We start from the raw sequence: 14,876 nt of genomic DNA, 5'->3' as shown, positions 1-14,876 counted from the left end.
AACCTTCTTTCAGCAATGTTTATTGTTTAATAGTGTTTAAAGGTAAGAGTTGAGTCAAATCATAAATTCTTACATTGTGGCCATATATCTATGAAGTCTATTATATGCATTATTTTCTATTAAAACTTTAAAGCTGCTTGAATAGCTATGTGTGATGGAAAGGAAATATGGTTTCTCAAAAATATGCATGTTATTCTCCGGAGCCAATGTTATCAGCCATGACAAATGGGCTGAGGTATTCACCTTGGCACTGGGACAGCTTTTATTCACACCCGTTTCTGATGTAAAAAACTCCGCTGCAGACGGAAGAGCATCATGAAACTGCCTGTCCTTGCTTTTGTTTGCATGTGTTATTAAACATTTTAGGAATAGTAAGAGTAACTGATGTCCTAAATAGTAAGCGATATAGATGTTATAAAAGGTCTTTCCATCCTCTTGCATTCTATCTTCCCCCGTTCAGGCTTGGTCTGTCTTTAGATACTTTACAAAGAGGCAGTTCAATTAAAGGAGTAGCCAAAATTGTTTTCACCTGCAAAATTTAGCCGAGGCAGGCAACTGGAAGGGGCAGCATGTGTTTTCATTTGACTAATGTCGCATACAGATAAGAAATAAGTTCCCTTGCTGTGAATTTTTAGTTAAAACAAATAAGCATTTTTAACTGAGATTTTTGTTCTTTGTGGTTCAAAAAATGAACTGGAACAAAATGGTAGGGTAAAAAAAAAACTTTTAAATTAAAAAAATCTTGATTACAGTTTCACTTTTTACGTGTGGAGATACCCAAAGTGAAAACTTATCATTTCATCCAGTTTTATCTGTATGGTGTCTAGAGGAAAGCCACAAAAATAAGTGCAGAAAGCTGAAGTCATTACACATGTAGGAAAATGCATGATTTACATATAATTCTGCATATATAAGCTATATACATGTGTATCCAATATGCATACATGTATAATACCACTATGTATCTGTACGCAATTGCCAAATTTACATGTGTTATTGCTCTGATTACCCTTAAAGGACTGTAAATACATTAGATAGAACACGTATGCAATGAATTTAGTTAAAGGTCTATGCTGTTCACCTGAAGTTTCATAGTTGAGGGTTTTGAGCTGAGTCAGTTACAAATGCGTGTGTTCAATCACTTGAGTTGTAAAGTCCCTTATGTCATCATTTCCCCGTGTTGTCCTTGATCGTCAGGGTCATTCTGTGGGGGATTTCATGGGCTTTTCCTCCATCAAGGTCATTTCAGAGAAATACAAAACTTATTCACATTATTCACGTGGACAATGAAATTGGCAAAGGATAGATCCGTGCAAATACTGGCTGTACACTGAATGGGGCTAACGCTGTATTAGGATTGCTGAGAAGCATCCTCCTGCATCAGCATTGGGACTTTCAGAAACCTAGACTCAAGTTCTCATGAGATGATAAGGCTTTACAGCTAAAATTTCCAAGTTAAAAAAAAGGAAGTTTCCAAATCAGTCATTAAACTTTCTCTGTTAATTTCTTTCTGAACTTTTATTTAAAATATCATATTCATCACCCTATTTTTAAATAATTTTGCAATTTGATGAAATAATATCTTTCTAGTCAAAATATAAAACATCTACATATATAATACCATATACTGATATATAACATTTGGAAACTATTCTGAATTTAACTGCTCATCTGCTACCATTGTGCCCAAATCAAGTCAGAGTTGAAAAGATATCACAATGCATTTGCAATTTCCAAACACTGTGATTGTATTTACTGAGAAAATAGTAATGAATAAAAGCAAAAAATCTGTCAGATCTTGGTGGATCTCTGTAGTAGAACATTGCTTTCAAGGGAAATTGTCATCTACTTAGCAAAAGAAAAATAAGCAATTTGCTCCAATAAGAAACACAAAACAGTTGCTAATCCATCCTCATACTAATATCCAGGGAATTTAATGGAAATAATGTCTATTGTTGCAAACTAAATTAGTTTAACCGTAGTTTTAATTTTATCATTAACTTAGTTTTAATGCAAAACTTAAAAGAAGTGGCTGAGTCAGGGCATAGAAAACTCCATGAAAGCAAATTATTGTCCTCTTAAATATAAAATTTCATTATTACATGAATTTTTTTTCACTATATAACAAATTTTTTTTCTTCATTCAAGGTTGAAATCTAAGATAAGACAGTCCTATCTAAATATTTAATAAATAAAATACAAATATTACATTTATCAAGTTATATTTTCATTTGATAAGGTTTATGGAGACTTGTTTTCCAAATGTCCAAAGCACCAGGGACCTTAGGGATGCCATTGAACCTGATGTATTTAATAGACTGTGCTGTGTGAATACATGGTATTCTAGGAAGATGTAATTAGGATTTGTAGGATCTACGTATTTTTGCTCTCAGGTTTGCTCAACCAATGATTGATTAGGAAGAACCAGAAGGTTAATAGTAACTGCAGTTTGCAACAGTGTTCATAGTCACTGCAGATATTTCCCCCAAATCCTGTTGTGAAGCCTGTAGGAACAGTATTGTCATTTTATTCCAAAAAAAAAGAAAGAAAGAAAGAAAGAAAGACGTGAACACTGTAAATAGGGAAAGATGATCAGAAAGACTATGGAAGGTGAGATATCCTACGAAGGTAGGCTGTAGGACAGTTTGAAACCATGTCATCTCTTTTATAAGGGGTTCAACTCTCCTGAGGAAGAAAAGCTTCATTTCGATATTGTACATAAAGAGAAAATAATTAGTTTTTCTGGACTTTCTGAAAGAACTCCCAAATAGACTGAACAGCTGAGGACAGAAGTTACAGATGCCATTATATCAAATGCAAAGAAGCCCTGAAAAGTGCGTTTTTTTAAAAATATTTATGTACTTGTGTATTTTATCTGTATGCACATCTGCATGTAGTTTCAATGATTATATAAACATGTTCTAGACATTCACTTTTCCCCATTATTTAATACAATGTCTTAATGTTTATACCACAAAGCTTTAGAAACTTGTGGTTTTATCCTTTTTTTTGGGGGGGGGGGAATGATGTAATGTAAGGCCTCCGCGACTCATGGTGAATTACATTCAGCATGTAGTGATCATTTCTAAGGGCGCTTGAAGGAACTGTAGCTTCTCTTTACAACTCGGTAGTGGGTGCGTCTGGATATCGCTGGGTCTCTGCTGCCCTCTACTGGCCAGCCCGGGTAAGTGCCTTTCTACTCCTGTCTTGCGTTCTAAATTTCAATTTTCTTTGGTTTTGCTCGTGTATAAATGGATCATAACTTAAAAGTATCTTCAAGTTAACTTTGAAACATTTTTTAATTCCATACAGGAAAAGAAAACTTAATTAGTATCATACGTCTTAGTTCAAGCATTTCTGGGTTCATTTGCTGTGGAGAGATTGGGAAAGCAGTGTCCAAACATAAAAAATTGACAACTTTCGCAGATGAACAGATATTCCACAGTTCCATTTATCCTCGGATTTTCTGGGACCGAGGAGAGTGTGGTGATACCTAAGCTGCTGATGTATCTAATTTTAGGGTTCGTTGTTATTTAAAGGAGAGCTATTTCGTTTCTCTGTTCCTTCATGCCGTCTCCTGTCTTGAAACACAAGGATGCTCAGTAATCTTACCCAGAATAACCCTGCATCTCCTCACTTCAGCCCCTTTCTTTCTTCCCAGTCGCACCCCACCTATGGAGCAGTGCCTCACTGGGAAACCGAATTTGAAATGTTTATAACCCAGGAAAAAATCAACTATAGATTAGCATATCCAAGCTCCAATTTAATCCTGATATGGGATATGAATAATCTATAATAAGATTGGTCAATATCACAGTGCATCAAACTTGTTAATCAATTAGCTTTCTGTATATCAAGTAAAATAAATGTTTTTTAAATGGGAGTACGAAAGGCATGGCATAGCTGGAGTTTAAATTCAAGCTTTATATCTTCTATATATAATGTATTATGTTTTTCAAAAACTTTTTATTAGGAAAGCTATACCAGACGCATAATCACTATACAATGATTAAACATTACCTTTACAATTTATAATCACTGAAATTACAGAATAAATATATGCACATTTCTTTTGAATCTTTGTGTGTGTGAGAGAGAAAACATTAAAAGTGCTTCCTACAAAGCTGTTAGTGATATATACCCAGTTGCTTTTTTATTTTTTTAATATCATATATGTATATATATATATATAAGAAAGTGCAGATGTTCTCAAAAAATCTTGGCATCAGGATGAAATGTCACAAGAAGGATGCTCATCCCTAGGTGTGTCTCCAGCTGTTAAACCAACAAGCCTTCACTTCAGTAGGATCCAGCCTCGAATGTGACTCTTCCCAGGGTGGTAGGAGAGATGCTGTGAACTGTACACTAGGAAGGAAGGGCATGTGGACCTATGGAGAGGAAAAGATGGATCAAACCCGAACTAAGCAGATCAAGTCGTATGGGAGGGGTGTGTGTGTGTGTGTGTGTGTGTGTGTGCGTACATGCTGCACCCAGTGCAGATTGAGGGACCTAAGTGTATGTAGAGGTTTTCTGTGTGCATATGAGTAAGTGTGTGAGAGACGACAGTGTGAGAACATTCGAGCAAGACCCGCCCCTCCCTCCCCAGCCTGCAGTTTTGAAGCATGCGGCAAACTGCATTGTTAATACATGTACAGAATCTGTGCCACGACGGGGAAAAAGGAGAGAAAGCCATAAATGTCAGCCTCCCCCCCCCCTTTCAAACATAAACTGCAACTAAAGGGAAGAAAAGTTACTGAAAATAAAAGGACACATTGAATTTTACTCAATTAGGATCAATACAACGATCCCCGAAATACCTCACACATGGCACAGTCCAAGTCTCGAGTTTCAGTATAAAAAATAATGATAACATTTGCTGGCAAAAGTCTGCGAAGGCACTTCATTGATTAATGATCTGAGGATGGCCCTTCCTCAAAAATCACATCTGAGAGGGGAGAGCCCACTTCTGTATTCTCTAGTTATCATGCGTTTCAGTTCTGTCCTGGGCAGGCGGGAACTGTGAGGTGGAGTTACCGGGACAAATATAATGGGTGCCGGGGATATATTTCTTTTTATTTTCCTTTTCTCTTGAAAACCAAGACCAAGCCACCCTTTTATTCTCTTCTCTCTGTTAGAATCTGTATGCTGTCTTCTCCAGAACTTCGAGGTAATCCGGCTTAGTTTGAAGTTTGGCCCTTAAGTCGAGGTAATCACTTTTGGGGGTTTGGTGGTCTGTGAAGCCCTTTCCAGCTGAGAAGAGAAGGGTTTCTTTGAGCCTGGCGTCCTGCTGTAAGTCTGGATATTGCATGCCAGGGGGGTGGACATGGAGTTCCTTTAATTTGGGCACTGTGCCATAGAGACAGTCCACAAATCCCACTGTGCACGGAGCAGGCTGTGGCCTCTCACGGTCTAGTAACAGACTGCCACCCACACAACCTCCCCCAGGGGGAAACAGCACCACCCCACCATTCTTCTCGTGGTGGCGGAACCCAGCCAAGTCTCCCCCAGTCCCTCCACCTACCCCTGAGACCCCACCGACTGCCGAGTGGTGAGGATGAGGGTGGTGATGGTTCACCGTCACTATGGTGTTGAGTTGGGAGTTGGAAACCGCCAGGGCCCACTCCTTCTCCTTTTCCAGCAAGGTCCGGTAGTTGTTGTGATTCTCCTTGGGTGTTTCCACAAACTGCTCACTTCCTAAGAGCACCTCACCCATTCCTGGAGGCTGCGTCGTTCCAGGACATCCACGTTCTGCAGCTCCTGTTTCCTGGGTTGCTGAGGCAGCCACTTCCTCCTCCTCTCGAGGCTTATAGATGGGGTTGTTGCACATCTGGGTAACTGGGTGGGGGATGTACTCATACACATGACCCACGGGAGGGGCTTTCTCTGGAGAGGACAGAGTTGGTCGACCTCCACCTCCATTCCCACCGCCACTGCCCCCAGTGTCCTCGAACAGTCGGTGACATTGCATCTGGATTCCTGTAAGGTCCACACCTTCCTGCCGCTTGCTTCTAAAGGGCAGCTTCTTCCTACGGCGACGGAGCACATAGGCAAAGAGGCCTGCAGCAACAAAGACTGCTGAGAAAAAAAGAACCAGCAGGCTGAGAATCAACACAGAAAGTGGTACAGGGCCCCCGGGAGGAGAGAACTCATACGGTGATGAACTTGTTGGTGCTCCATTCGGGTGGTAATCTCCAGGCTGTGGTGGGGATGGTCCAGGCGGTGCAATATGCAGCATCTCTGGGCATAGAACTTCCAGCTCAATAGTGCGCACGTCACGGTGGGTGAGGTTCTCGGGAGTCCTACAGAGTACATCACCTACCACGCTGACTGAGCTGATGGTTTCAATCCACTGTTTAAAGGGGACCAGGTCACAAGTGCAGTCCCAAGGATTCTCATTGAGATCTATCTGCACAATGGCATTCAAGTGTTCAAGGACGCCAGCTACTGGCAGATAGAGGAAGTAGTTCTTCCGCAAGTTGAGCCGAGCTAGGGATGTACCTGCAAAGGCATCAGTTGGCAGGGTCCTCAGCAAGTTATTGTTGAGAAATAGCAGCTTCAAGTTGGGCATGAGGCTGAAGGCTGCAGGTTGGATTTCCCGAATGACGTTGAATTCGAAGTACAAGTAATGCAAGCTCTGTAGACCTCGGAACATACCTGGTGTCAGCTTCTCTATGTCGTTGCCATTGAGAAAGAGACTCTTCAGGTTGGGCAGGTTGATGAAAGCCCCATCCTGGACATAGGAAATACGGTTGTTCCCCAGGTGCAAGAGATCCAAAGAAGAAAAATTCCAAAAATCAGAGCGGTATATCTTTTGAATCAGATTGCTGCTCAGGTAGAGCTTCTTAGCATTCAAGGGCCTTGGAAGGAGCTCTGAGATGTTGTTAAATCCTCGTTCTTTGCAGTTGACAGTCAAGCCAAGGTCATTGATATGCAAATTACACGTACAGCCAGTTGGACAGATAATGGGAATAGGTGGTCTGGTCTGATAGGGGGCAATGGGAGGTTGATTTGGACCAGGGTATAAAGCCTGGGATGTAGATGGTGGTCTGGGTGTTCGGGGCTGTTTGGTGGGTTTTGGCTGCTTGTTGGAGGACTTATATTCAACAGAAGAAGCTGTAAAATGAACAGAGGACAACATTGAAGAAGGTTTCGTTGGCCAGGCGTTCTCTTTGCCTGATGGCAAGTGGGGAATCCCTAGACTGGCCTCCACCTCCGAGTCAGACAACAACGGACAGAGTTCTGTCTTCTTGATTTCTCGGAGGTCCTTCCCGTGGAAATGGAAAGGCGTCTCGCAGGTGATGTCCCCCACCAGGGCGGTGTACGGGATCCGCTCCAGCCAACTCTTCAGCTGAACAATCTCACAGGTGCAGTTCCAAGGGTTCTCTTCTAGCTGGAGCTCCATCAGGCTCCTGCCAATGTGATCGAGCATTCCGCGGTAGAAGAGGACCTTTAACCTGTTTCCACGTAAATCCAGATGGGTTAAGGAGACAGCCTTAAATAAATTGGTTGGAAGAACAGGAATGAGATTATCATTTAAGATTAGAACCCTCAATTTACTTAGGTTCCGAAATGCCCCGCTCTCTATACGTTTAATGACATTGTAATCTGCCTGCAGGTATTCCAGACTTTCTAAGCCAAGGAAGGTGTCATTTCTGAAGACATCTAGTTTGTTCTCATGAAGATATAGTCTCTTTAAAATCTTAAGACCATTAAAAGCGCCGGTTTGAATGTCCTGCAATGCATTGTTCCCAAGGTTAATGGACACAGCATTATTTAAATGAAGGAAACTATTGGTGTACAATTTCCGCATGGAATTCCTCTGAAGATACAGTTTAAAGGGTCTTGACCAGAACTCAGTAATCTGACTAATGTTTGTAAATCCTTTGCTGTCACAATGTATGTGGAAGAGGCTTTCTTTAACTTCGCAGTAGCATGGATCAAAACAGGGCTCATCTATTTCCTCTGAGTCCTCAATCAGGGGGATTGGAGTAGTCCATCCAAGAGCGATTGTGCTTAGAAGAATTATCCACAGCATCCTCCCTCTGTGAAGCATCTCAGCTATAGACGGCTTCATCATTCGTGGCTGATTACAAAACTGCAACAGAATTAAAGATGCAGATTTTTAGCTTTTTTTTGTACTACTCGATTGGACTCCTACAACTGGGTTATTTATTAAACAACAACAACAACAACAAGGGTGGTTTGAAAACCTCAGCAGCTACTGAACTGATGTTCCAAATGAGGCAGCACCAAGCTTGATGTTTAAGGTGTTCCCTGTATTTTCAGTTTAAGAGACTGACATATTGTAACATACAGTGACATTTTCCTGAACCAAGCCCTGTTCAGTAAGTGTTATGGGGCATGAGCAAAAGCAGCTTGCACTGACTTCCTCTTATAAAAACAACACAATCGGAAACCTGACTCGGCCTTGGCATAGGCAGATTCAGCCATAAAGGCAATGGCTTAGTCATTTTCCTTGCTTTCCTCTGTAAACTAAGATTTGTCATTTCAAATCTTATGGGAAGTCATAGGAAAAGAGGGTGTTCTTCAAACTGTACAATTTAATATTCAAAATCAAACATGCTATCACCCAAAGATATTAGAGTATGGAAAAAGGCAAACCTATTGCCTAATATCAGGTGCTGAGATGTGAAAGACAGCAATGAAAAACTTAAGTTTCTTTTAAGGAACCATGAAAAGCTACTCAATTCCATCCTCAAACGCCAACCCTTTTTGCCCAAGCACAGAAAATATAAGTATCCTTTAGTGAAATAAATAATTTCTACATATCTTCTCATTTGGCTTTTTAAAGCATTAGGAGTGATGAGATATCTGAAGAATTAGGCCCGTGCAATTCTCAGAGCTAAAGATAGTGGTAGCTAAAGGTGGCTAAGCCTGGGAGTGTCGGAGGCAAAGCCCTTGCAAGAGCTTAGTTTGGAGTGAGTCTGTGCTTTGGGGAATTAACTGAGGAACCATAAAAAGCTGTAAGGGGACAGGAGTCGCTCGGAAAAGAAGTAGGTAGTTAAAGGTTATGGTTGGTGAGAATCTCAATTCTTGCTGATAAATTATCTGGCTTGTGAAAACATTTTAGAAAAGACATTTACTTTTCCTATGAGAAGACATGAATCTGGTGCCCTATTCTGAGAACATACGGTGCCTCCTGCAAAGGTTTTCTTGCGTTGCTTAGTGCCCTCAGCATATGAAAATGTGTATAGAAACACATCAAAATGTTCCACTCTTATTACATTGTCCTTCGCAAGTCAGTGAAATGTCAATGGAATTTAAATATTTATTTAATCAATAAAAATAAATCAAAGTCTCTAACATATGGTTGCTCCCACCTATGATATGTATATCAAGGAAATATTCCTTAACTTGGAACCCAAGGAACACAAGCAGATAATTTATAGGGAAAGTGGGAAGACACTATCTTTGCTTTCCATTGGCATAGCATGAACACAGCTGCAAGGAGAAACTCTTGAGAAAGCAAAGTGGAATCTGCCTCCGGCATGTAATAGTCAATTTTTAGAAACAATTAAATGAAAAGGAGAAAGCAGATGAGGGCGCATAGCAGTATCACTTGGTCTTCCCTAGGCTTCCTTGTAAAATGTTAGAATCTACTTACGTTCCTCCTCATTCTTTCTAGAAAATGCTTTTTCTTGGTTTTCACACCTCTGGGCTTTAGACAACCAGGCTGCAGGCGTCGTTGACTTACCTATTTTGCAGGAGGTTTGCATTTTTGTTTTTATTTTTTTGTTTTTCAGCACTGACTATGGAAAAGAACTTAAAAAAAAAAACAAACCGAACAGCAACAAAAACAAAGCTTGAGTTTAAGGTGTCTGTCTTATCCAGTCTAGTCTTGCTGAAGCTAGGGGGCTAGAGAGGAGGGGAGGAGGCCGTTAAAAAAAAAAATAAATTAAAAAGCTAGCTTGAGACGTGCTGAGAATGCAATGGGCGCTTCAATGGGCTTCTTTAGGATGCAGGACTGCCGCTTGGCACTCTCAATAGAGGAAGGAGGAGATGAGGCTGCAGCAGGCTTTCCAGCTCCTCTGCTGCTGGGCGCGTCGCCTCCGTGGCTGCTCTCCCGGGTTACCCTACACCATTGGGCACGCAGGGGCGGGGGGGTGGGGGGAAGAGGATTGGGGGCAGGCTCAATCACAGTGCAGGATTCGGACTTGTTCGGCGCTGTATTTTTTACTTGATTTTTAATGCGTGCTGAAAACCGTCCATCACTTCACGTCATGAAAATAATGGGCTTCAGGAAGTGGAACACGCTTAGCCTTGGATAGGAAGCAAGCACTAAGACGCCCTGACTATATACTTGTGTGTGTGTGTGTGTGTGTGTGTGTGTGTGTGTGTGTGTGTGCACGTGCGCGCGCATAGACGTGCGCGCGCAAGAGAGCATGAAAGGGAGCTAAAAGAAGTAAAGCATTCAAGAGAATAAATGTTCAGAAAAACAAAGCAAAATCGAGAAAGGGGAGAAGAGCACCCGAGAGAAACATTTCTTTGGAGGAAGGGCCTGGGGCAGAGGTTGAGAGGAGTATCTTCCCCTGGACCTTTGCTTTCTAGTTCTCATCTCCTGTGCAAAGGCTGTGGAAAGTGAAACCCTCTTTGGGATGGGTTTCTCTTTTCACCGAGCTCCTCTCAGAGGCTATGATTAGCTAGATACCCACAGCCCGCAGGTGGAAGAGCCCAGTCTGGCTGGCTCTCTTTGGCTGGGTGTCCCAAATAAGAGCTAAACCATCCTCGGATAGTTGGACTGACTTTCTCCTGCATTTTGCTTCGATCCCTTTGCACCAGAATTATTTTGTTGCTGCCCAAAGCCTTTGATTTCCTTTGGACCCAACAGCCATGCATTTCCTTCCAACTTTTTACTTTTCCTTCCTCTTTTCTTTCTTTTTTTCTTTCCTTTCTTCCATCCTTTCTTTATTCTTTCATCCCTTCCCAGCTTTTTTCTCTCCATCCCTCCATCCCTTCCTCCCTATCTCTCCCTCTCTTTCTCTTTCTCCTTCCTTCCTTCCCTTTCTCTCTATCCCCCCTCCTCCCCAAGTAGGAGGATGAAGAACCTTGAATAGCAATGGGACCATTGACACTCTTCTGGAAGACCTCAAGGGAGGGAGATTTTTGCCATTGGATTTCTTCTTTTTTAGTTCCTCCTGCTGAACATTGCTCCTCGCCTCTTCCTTCTCCCTTTCCACTTCTCTTTCCTTTCTAATATTCTCTAAAAGTAATAATAAGGAGTATCAGGATGAGAGATGATTGAATTGAGGTTTGACAGGGTAGAAGCAAACAGCTCTCTCTCTCTCCCTCTAAAAGGAGTTTTCAAAGGCCCTATGGGCTAGAAGAAAGCACAACTTGCTGGTGAATCTGGGGACTGCCAAACAAGCAGCAAGAGGATCTGTAGAGCAGGAAGTGTGTAGTTTGTCCAGAATACAGGAACCTTTTCCCCCATCCTGTCACCAATTCATAGGGGGCGGGGGCTTCCTGACCACTAAATAAATGAACTCCATTGCCAGGGCCTCAAAGTTGGTGGGAGAGAAGATGGATTTCCCTTAAGGCATCTTACAAAATCAAATTGTAAAAGAGGAAGAAAGAGGAGGAGGAGGAGGAGGAGGAGGAGGAGGAGGAGGAGGAGGGAGGAGGAGGAAAAGGGAAGAAGAAGAAGAAGAAGAAGAAGAAGAAGAAGAAGAAGAAGAAGAAGAAGAAGAAGAAGTGGTGGTGGAGGAGGTGCAGCAGCATGGGTATGAATTTCTTACCAATCTAAAATCTATTTTATCTAGTTCACCAAAGCGTTCCTTAAAAGTAAGTCTAAGATCTAGAGGATAGCTTGCCTTAAAAATATCTGTGCTGCTGTCCGTTGCCCCACAGTAGCTAAGATTGGAAACAGTGATGACACTCAGTAAGCAGGCAGAAAGACTCTTTAAAATCCTGCACCCTTCTCTTCCCAGACCCACCCTTTTCTCAGAGAGGTCTCCACCTGGAAACAAGCTTACACAGAAAGGCTGTACTCAGGACACAGTCCTTTCCACCTCCCTCCCCAGCACCCCCAGCCTAGTACCTTGGTCACCCAGCCTGCAAAGGTAGCAGCTGTTCCAGGGATCCTGTGGGAACCTGGGCTCTAGTGGAATGAAAGGGTAATCAGGAGGCTATCCTGGGCTTCCCAATCATGGGAAATGGCCTCTGCAACCGCGTCCCAGGGGTCTCTGGAACTATAGTGCTAAGTGCTGGACTTTGGCCACATCCTGAAGGCCCTTCCACAAGCTCCCTTTCCTTTATTTTAGCGTTGTATGTCTGAAGAATGCGAAGGGCTCTGAAAGTTAGGAGATGCTGGGCCCTTTGAGCTGGTTTCTTCTGCGTCCTGCTGGGAGCGCCGGCACCATTTATTTGTCCAGAGAAGGACAAGAAGACAAGAAGCTCTTTCTACCCAGCGATTGCCTTTCCCACCTCCCCCTCCTCAGCGCTCCCCCTTCATTCCAGATCTAAGATTAAATATTCCAATATGGAAGCGAAACGATCTCCCTGGAACAAATAATTAAAATGCTGCATCATTCATTTTCTGGAGAGCTATGAGCTTCTATAGAAGCTCTTATAATCTACTGCCGGCAGGCGAGGCACACAACGCATATATATATATATATATATATATATATATATATATATCCGTTTTCTCTCTTAAAATACAACCCAGCGCTCCACGGGGTGGGTGGGGGGAGGGTTTCTCCCCTTGGCCACCTGGCCTATATGTTGGAGTTAAGATTTCTTTCCCCTTAAGAAGGGGGGTCTGAGGTTGTATTAGTCTCCAGAAGCCCTTCCTTCACCAATGCCCTTACATCTAACAGATCCAATTCTTTAAAAAAAATATTAATATTAATAATAATAATAATACATCCTAGCACCTGTGAGTGTATGGAAGGTCCAGCGGTCAAAGTCTACGCGTTCTACAGCACACATCCTACATAAGAGGCACCCTGATTTCAATCAGGCAAAGTAGGAACGGATGGCGACGAGTACCTATGGTGCAGAGCGCTCAGGATCTCCGAGGTTCGCTCCGAGGGGCTTCCCAGCGGGAGGGGCAAACTCTCCGCGAGGCTGCATTGTATCCGTCATTCTGTCGCCCAGGATCTTCCCCTCTTTCGGCCACCAACTTTCGGAAAGGCTACCAAATCACGCTTGTAATCCGTTTTGAGTGGTCCACCTTTGAGATTTAGATGGAAATGGTCGCTGCATAGCGATGGGAGAGCGGGGCGCGCACCTAGCGCGGTGATGCTGGAGACCGAGGGCTCAGGACCACAGCTCTCGTTCCTTGCCCCAGATGGCAGGCAGGCTGTGTGAGCGTCCCAGGACCGGGATCTCCTGATCGAAAATCTTGGTGCTCTTCCTTCAGTGGCCAGCTCCCCGGTGCCCGGGAGCACGGGTTCCTTTCTGGATTTCTCTCTTTCTCTGTGTCTCACTGAAAGATTGTCTCTCACAGCGCAATCCCTGCCTGCGGCCTCGGTCTACTGGAGGAGATGCAGCTAGCCCTTGCCTTTCCCGAGTGTCTTTGCTCTTTGCCCTTTGGATGGGTGGGAGTGGGGGTGGGTGGCGTGGAGATGAGAGAAGACAGGGTGGGGAGAGACAGAAAGCAGGCAGGAAGGGGGCGACTAGATCTCAGATCCCAGCGTTGGTCAGGTGGCGGGGTAGGGGGTGGGGGTGAGGACACAGATACAACAGTATGGCTGTACACACCACATTGCACTTGGCGTTGAGAAATCTCAGGCAGAACACGAAGGCGATGCGATCCCGTTGGCGGAGTGTGAGTCCCCTGACAAACCACCATTCGTGTGCCCTCACTTCTCCAGCCGGAGGACAGGGGGAGGTGGGCAGAGGAGGGGGTCGAGCGTTTCAGGCCAAGGAGACGCTCCCGGCGGCGGCGGTGGCTGCGACCGCATCTTTTTAAGACTGACCTGCTTTAAAAGTGCCGCTTTGATGGCCTAGGAAATAACTAAAATCAGATTACACGTTACTTACCAAACGTCTGCCTCTAAACTGGGAGCGCCAGGTCGGGGACTAGGAGGCAATATAGAAAACGCAGGGCTGGAACCTGAATGCAAAGCCATCAGCCGCCCCCAAATCGCGCACCGAGGGAGCGGCGCTCGGGAGCCCCCAGATCAGCCCATCGCTGGAGCCTCAGCCAGCTTGTCCCCCCGCACCCCCGGCCCCTCCTCCGCGCCAACTGTGTAAATCAGCCGCCGCAGTCCTCTCGCCGCGCATCGCAGGCAAATCCCTGCTTAGGAAGCAAGTGATTCTTTCTCTCTCTCTCTCTCTCTCTCTCTCTCTCTCTCTCTCTCTCTCTCTCTCTCCTTTTTATTTATTGGTCACAATTTGCCAGCTCCGAGAGAGATCCTGTCAGGAAGTCAGCATTCTGTATCTGTAGATTGATTTTTAACTTTTGCAAATGAGAGATGGCTGTTTGGAAAATTACAGTCCAAACTGAAGGGGGTGGGGCGGGGGAGATGATCAAATTAAGAACATCTGAACTGTATGGGGAGGGGGGGCGACATCGTTGACTGCCTCCCAGGAGCCATTCTAAGTGGTTTGCTGGAATCGCCCATGGTCATGCAACACAGCCGACAGTCTGAAAGTACACACGTTTCCTCGTCTCTTTATACTTGCTAACGCGGGGGTTTGAGGGGGGCGGTGATGAAACAGTAGCATGGCTGGAGGGGGTGGGGTTTGAGAGCCAGCCGCCAGATACCGGTTCGTGACAGATTAAATGAGGACGTTATGAAGACGATGGCACACATGTTAAAGCGCTCCACGGTCCAGAAGACCACTGGCCCCACTGCAGTCTTGCCGATGCAGTCGCTCGCTGCTCCTCCATCCAATCTGCAGTGCAA

General features: G+C 44.0%; 1 protein-coding gene across 4 annotated transcripts; it reads right to left on the bottom strand.

Moving 5' to 3' along the window:
- Positions 1-1,600: 1,600 nt before the first annotated feature.
- On the bottom strand, positions 1,601-14,229 carry Slitrk3 (SLIT and NTRK like family member 3). 4 transcript variants are annotated; one of them, XM_041659310.1, is made up of 2 exons: positions 14,008-14,229; positions 1,601-8,095 (listed from the first exon to the last, which is right to left on the bottom strand). In XM_041659310.1, exon 2 carries the CDS (start codon positions 8,075-8,077, stop codon positions 5,132-5,134), a length of 2,946 nt encoding a protein of 981 aa, XP_041515244.1. In that variant the 5' UTR covers positions 8,078-8,095; positions 14,008-14,229; the 3' UTR covers positions 1,601-5,131. The 4 variants fall into 4 exon arrangements, with proteins under 4 accessions (XP_041515244.1, XP_041515247.1, XP_041515246.1 ...); XM_041659313.1 differs by lacking the exon at positions 14,008-14,229 and adding an exon at positions 13,726-13,980; XM_041659312.1 differs by lacking the exon at positions 14,008-14,229 and adding an exon at positions 12,897-13,701.
- Between the last annotated feature and the right edge of the window lie 647 nt (positions 14,230-14,876).

The sequence above is a fragment of the Microtus oregoni genome, unplaced genomic scaffold (genome assembly GCF_018167655.1).
Source record: "Microtus oregoni isolate MIOR12 unplaced genomic scaffold, Mior012 000010F_ref0000083, whole genome shotgun sequence".
Classification (NCBI taxonomy): domain Eukaryota; kingdom Metazoa; phylum Chordata; class Mammalia; order Rodentia; family Cricetidae; genus Microtus; species Microtus oregoni.
Note: the sequence above shows the minus strand (reverse complement) of the source record. Positions and strands in the feature narration are given on the sequence as shown.

Coding starts and splice junctions, on each gene's coding strand:
- Slitrk3 (XM_041659310.1), bottom strand. CDS start 8,077: ATGATGAAGCCGTCTATAGCTGAGATGCTTCACAGAGGGAGGATGCTG.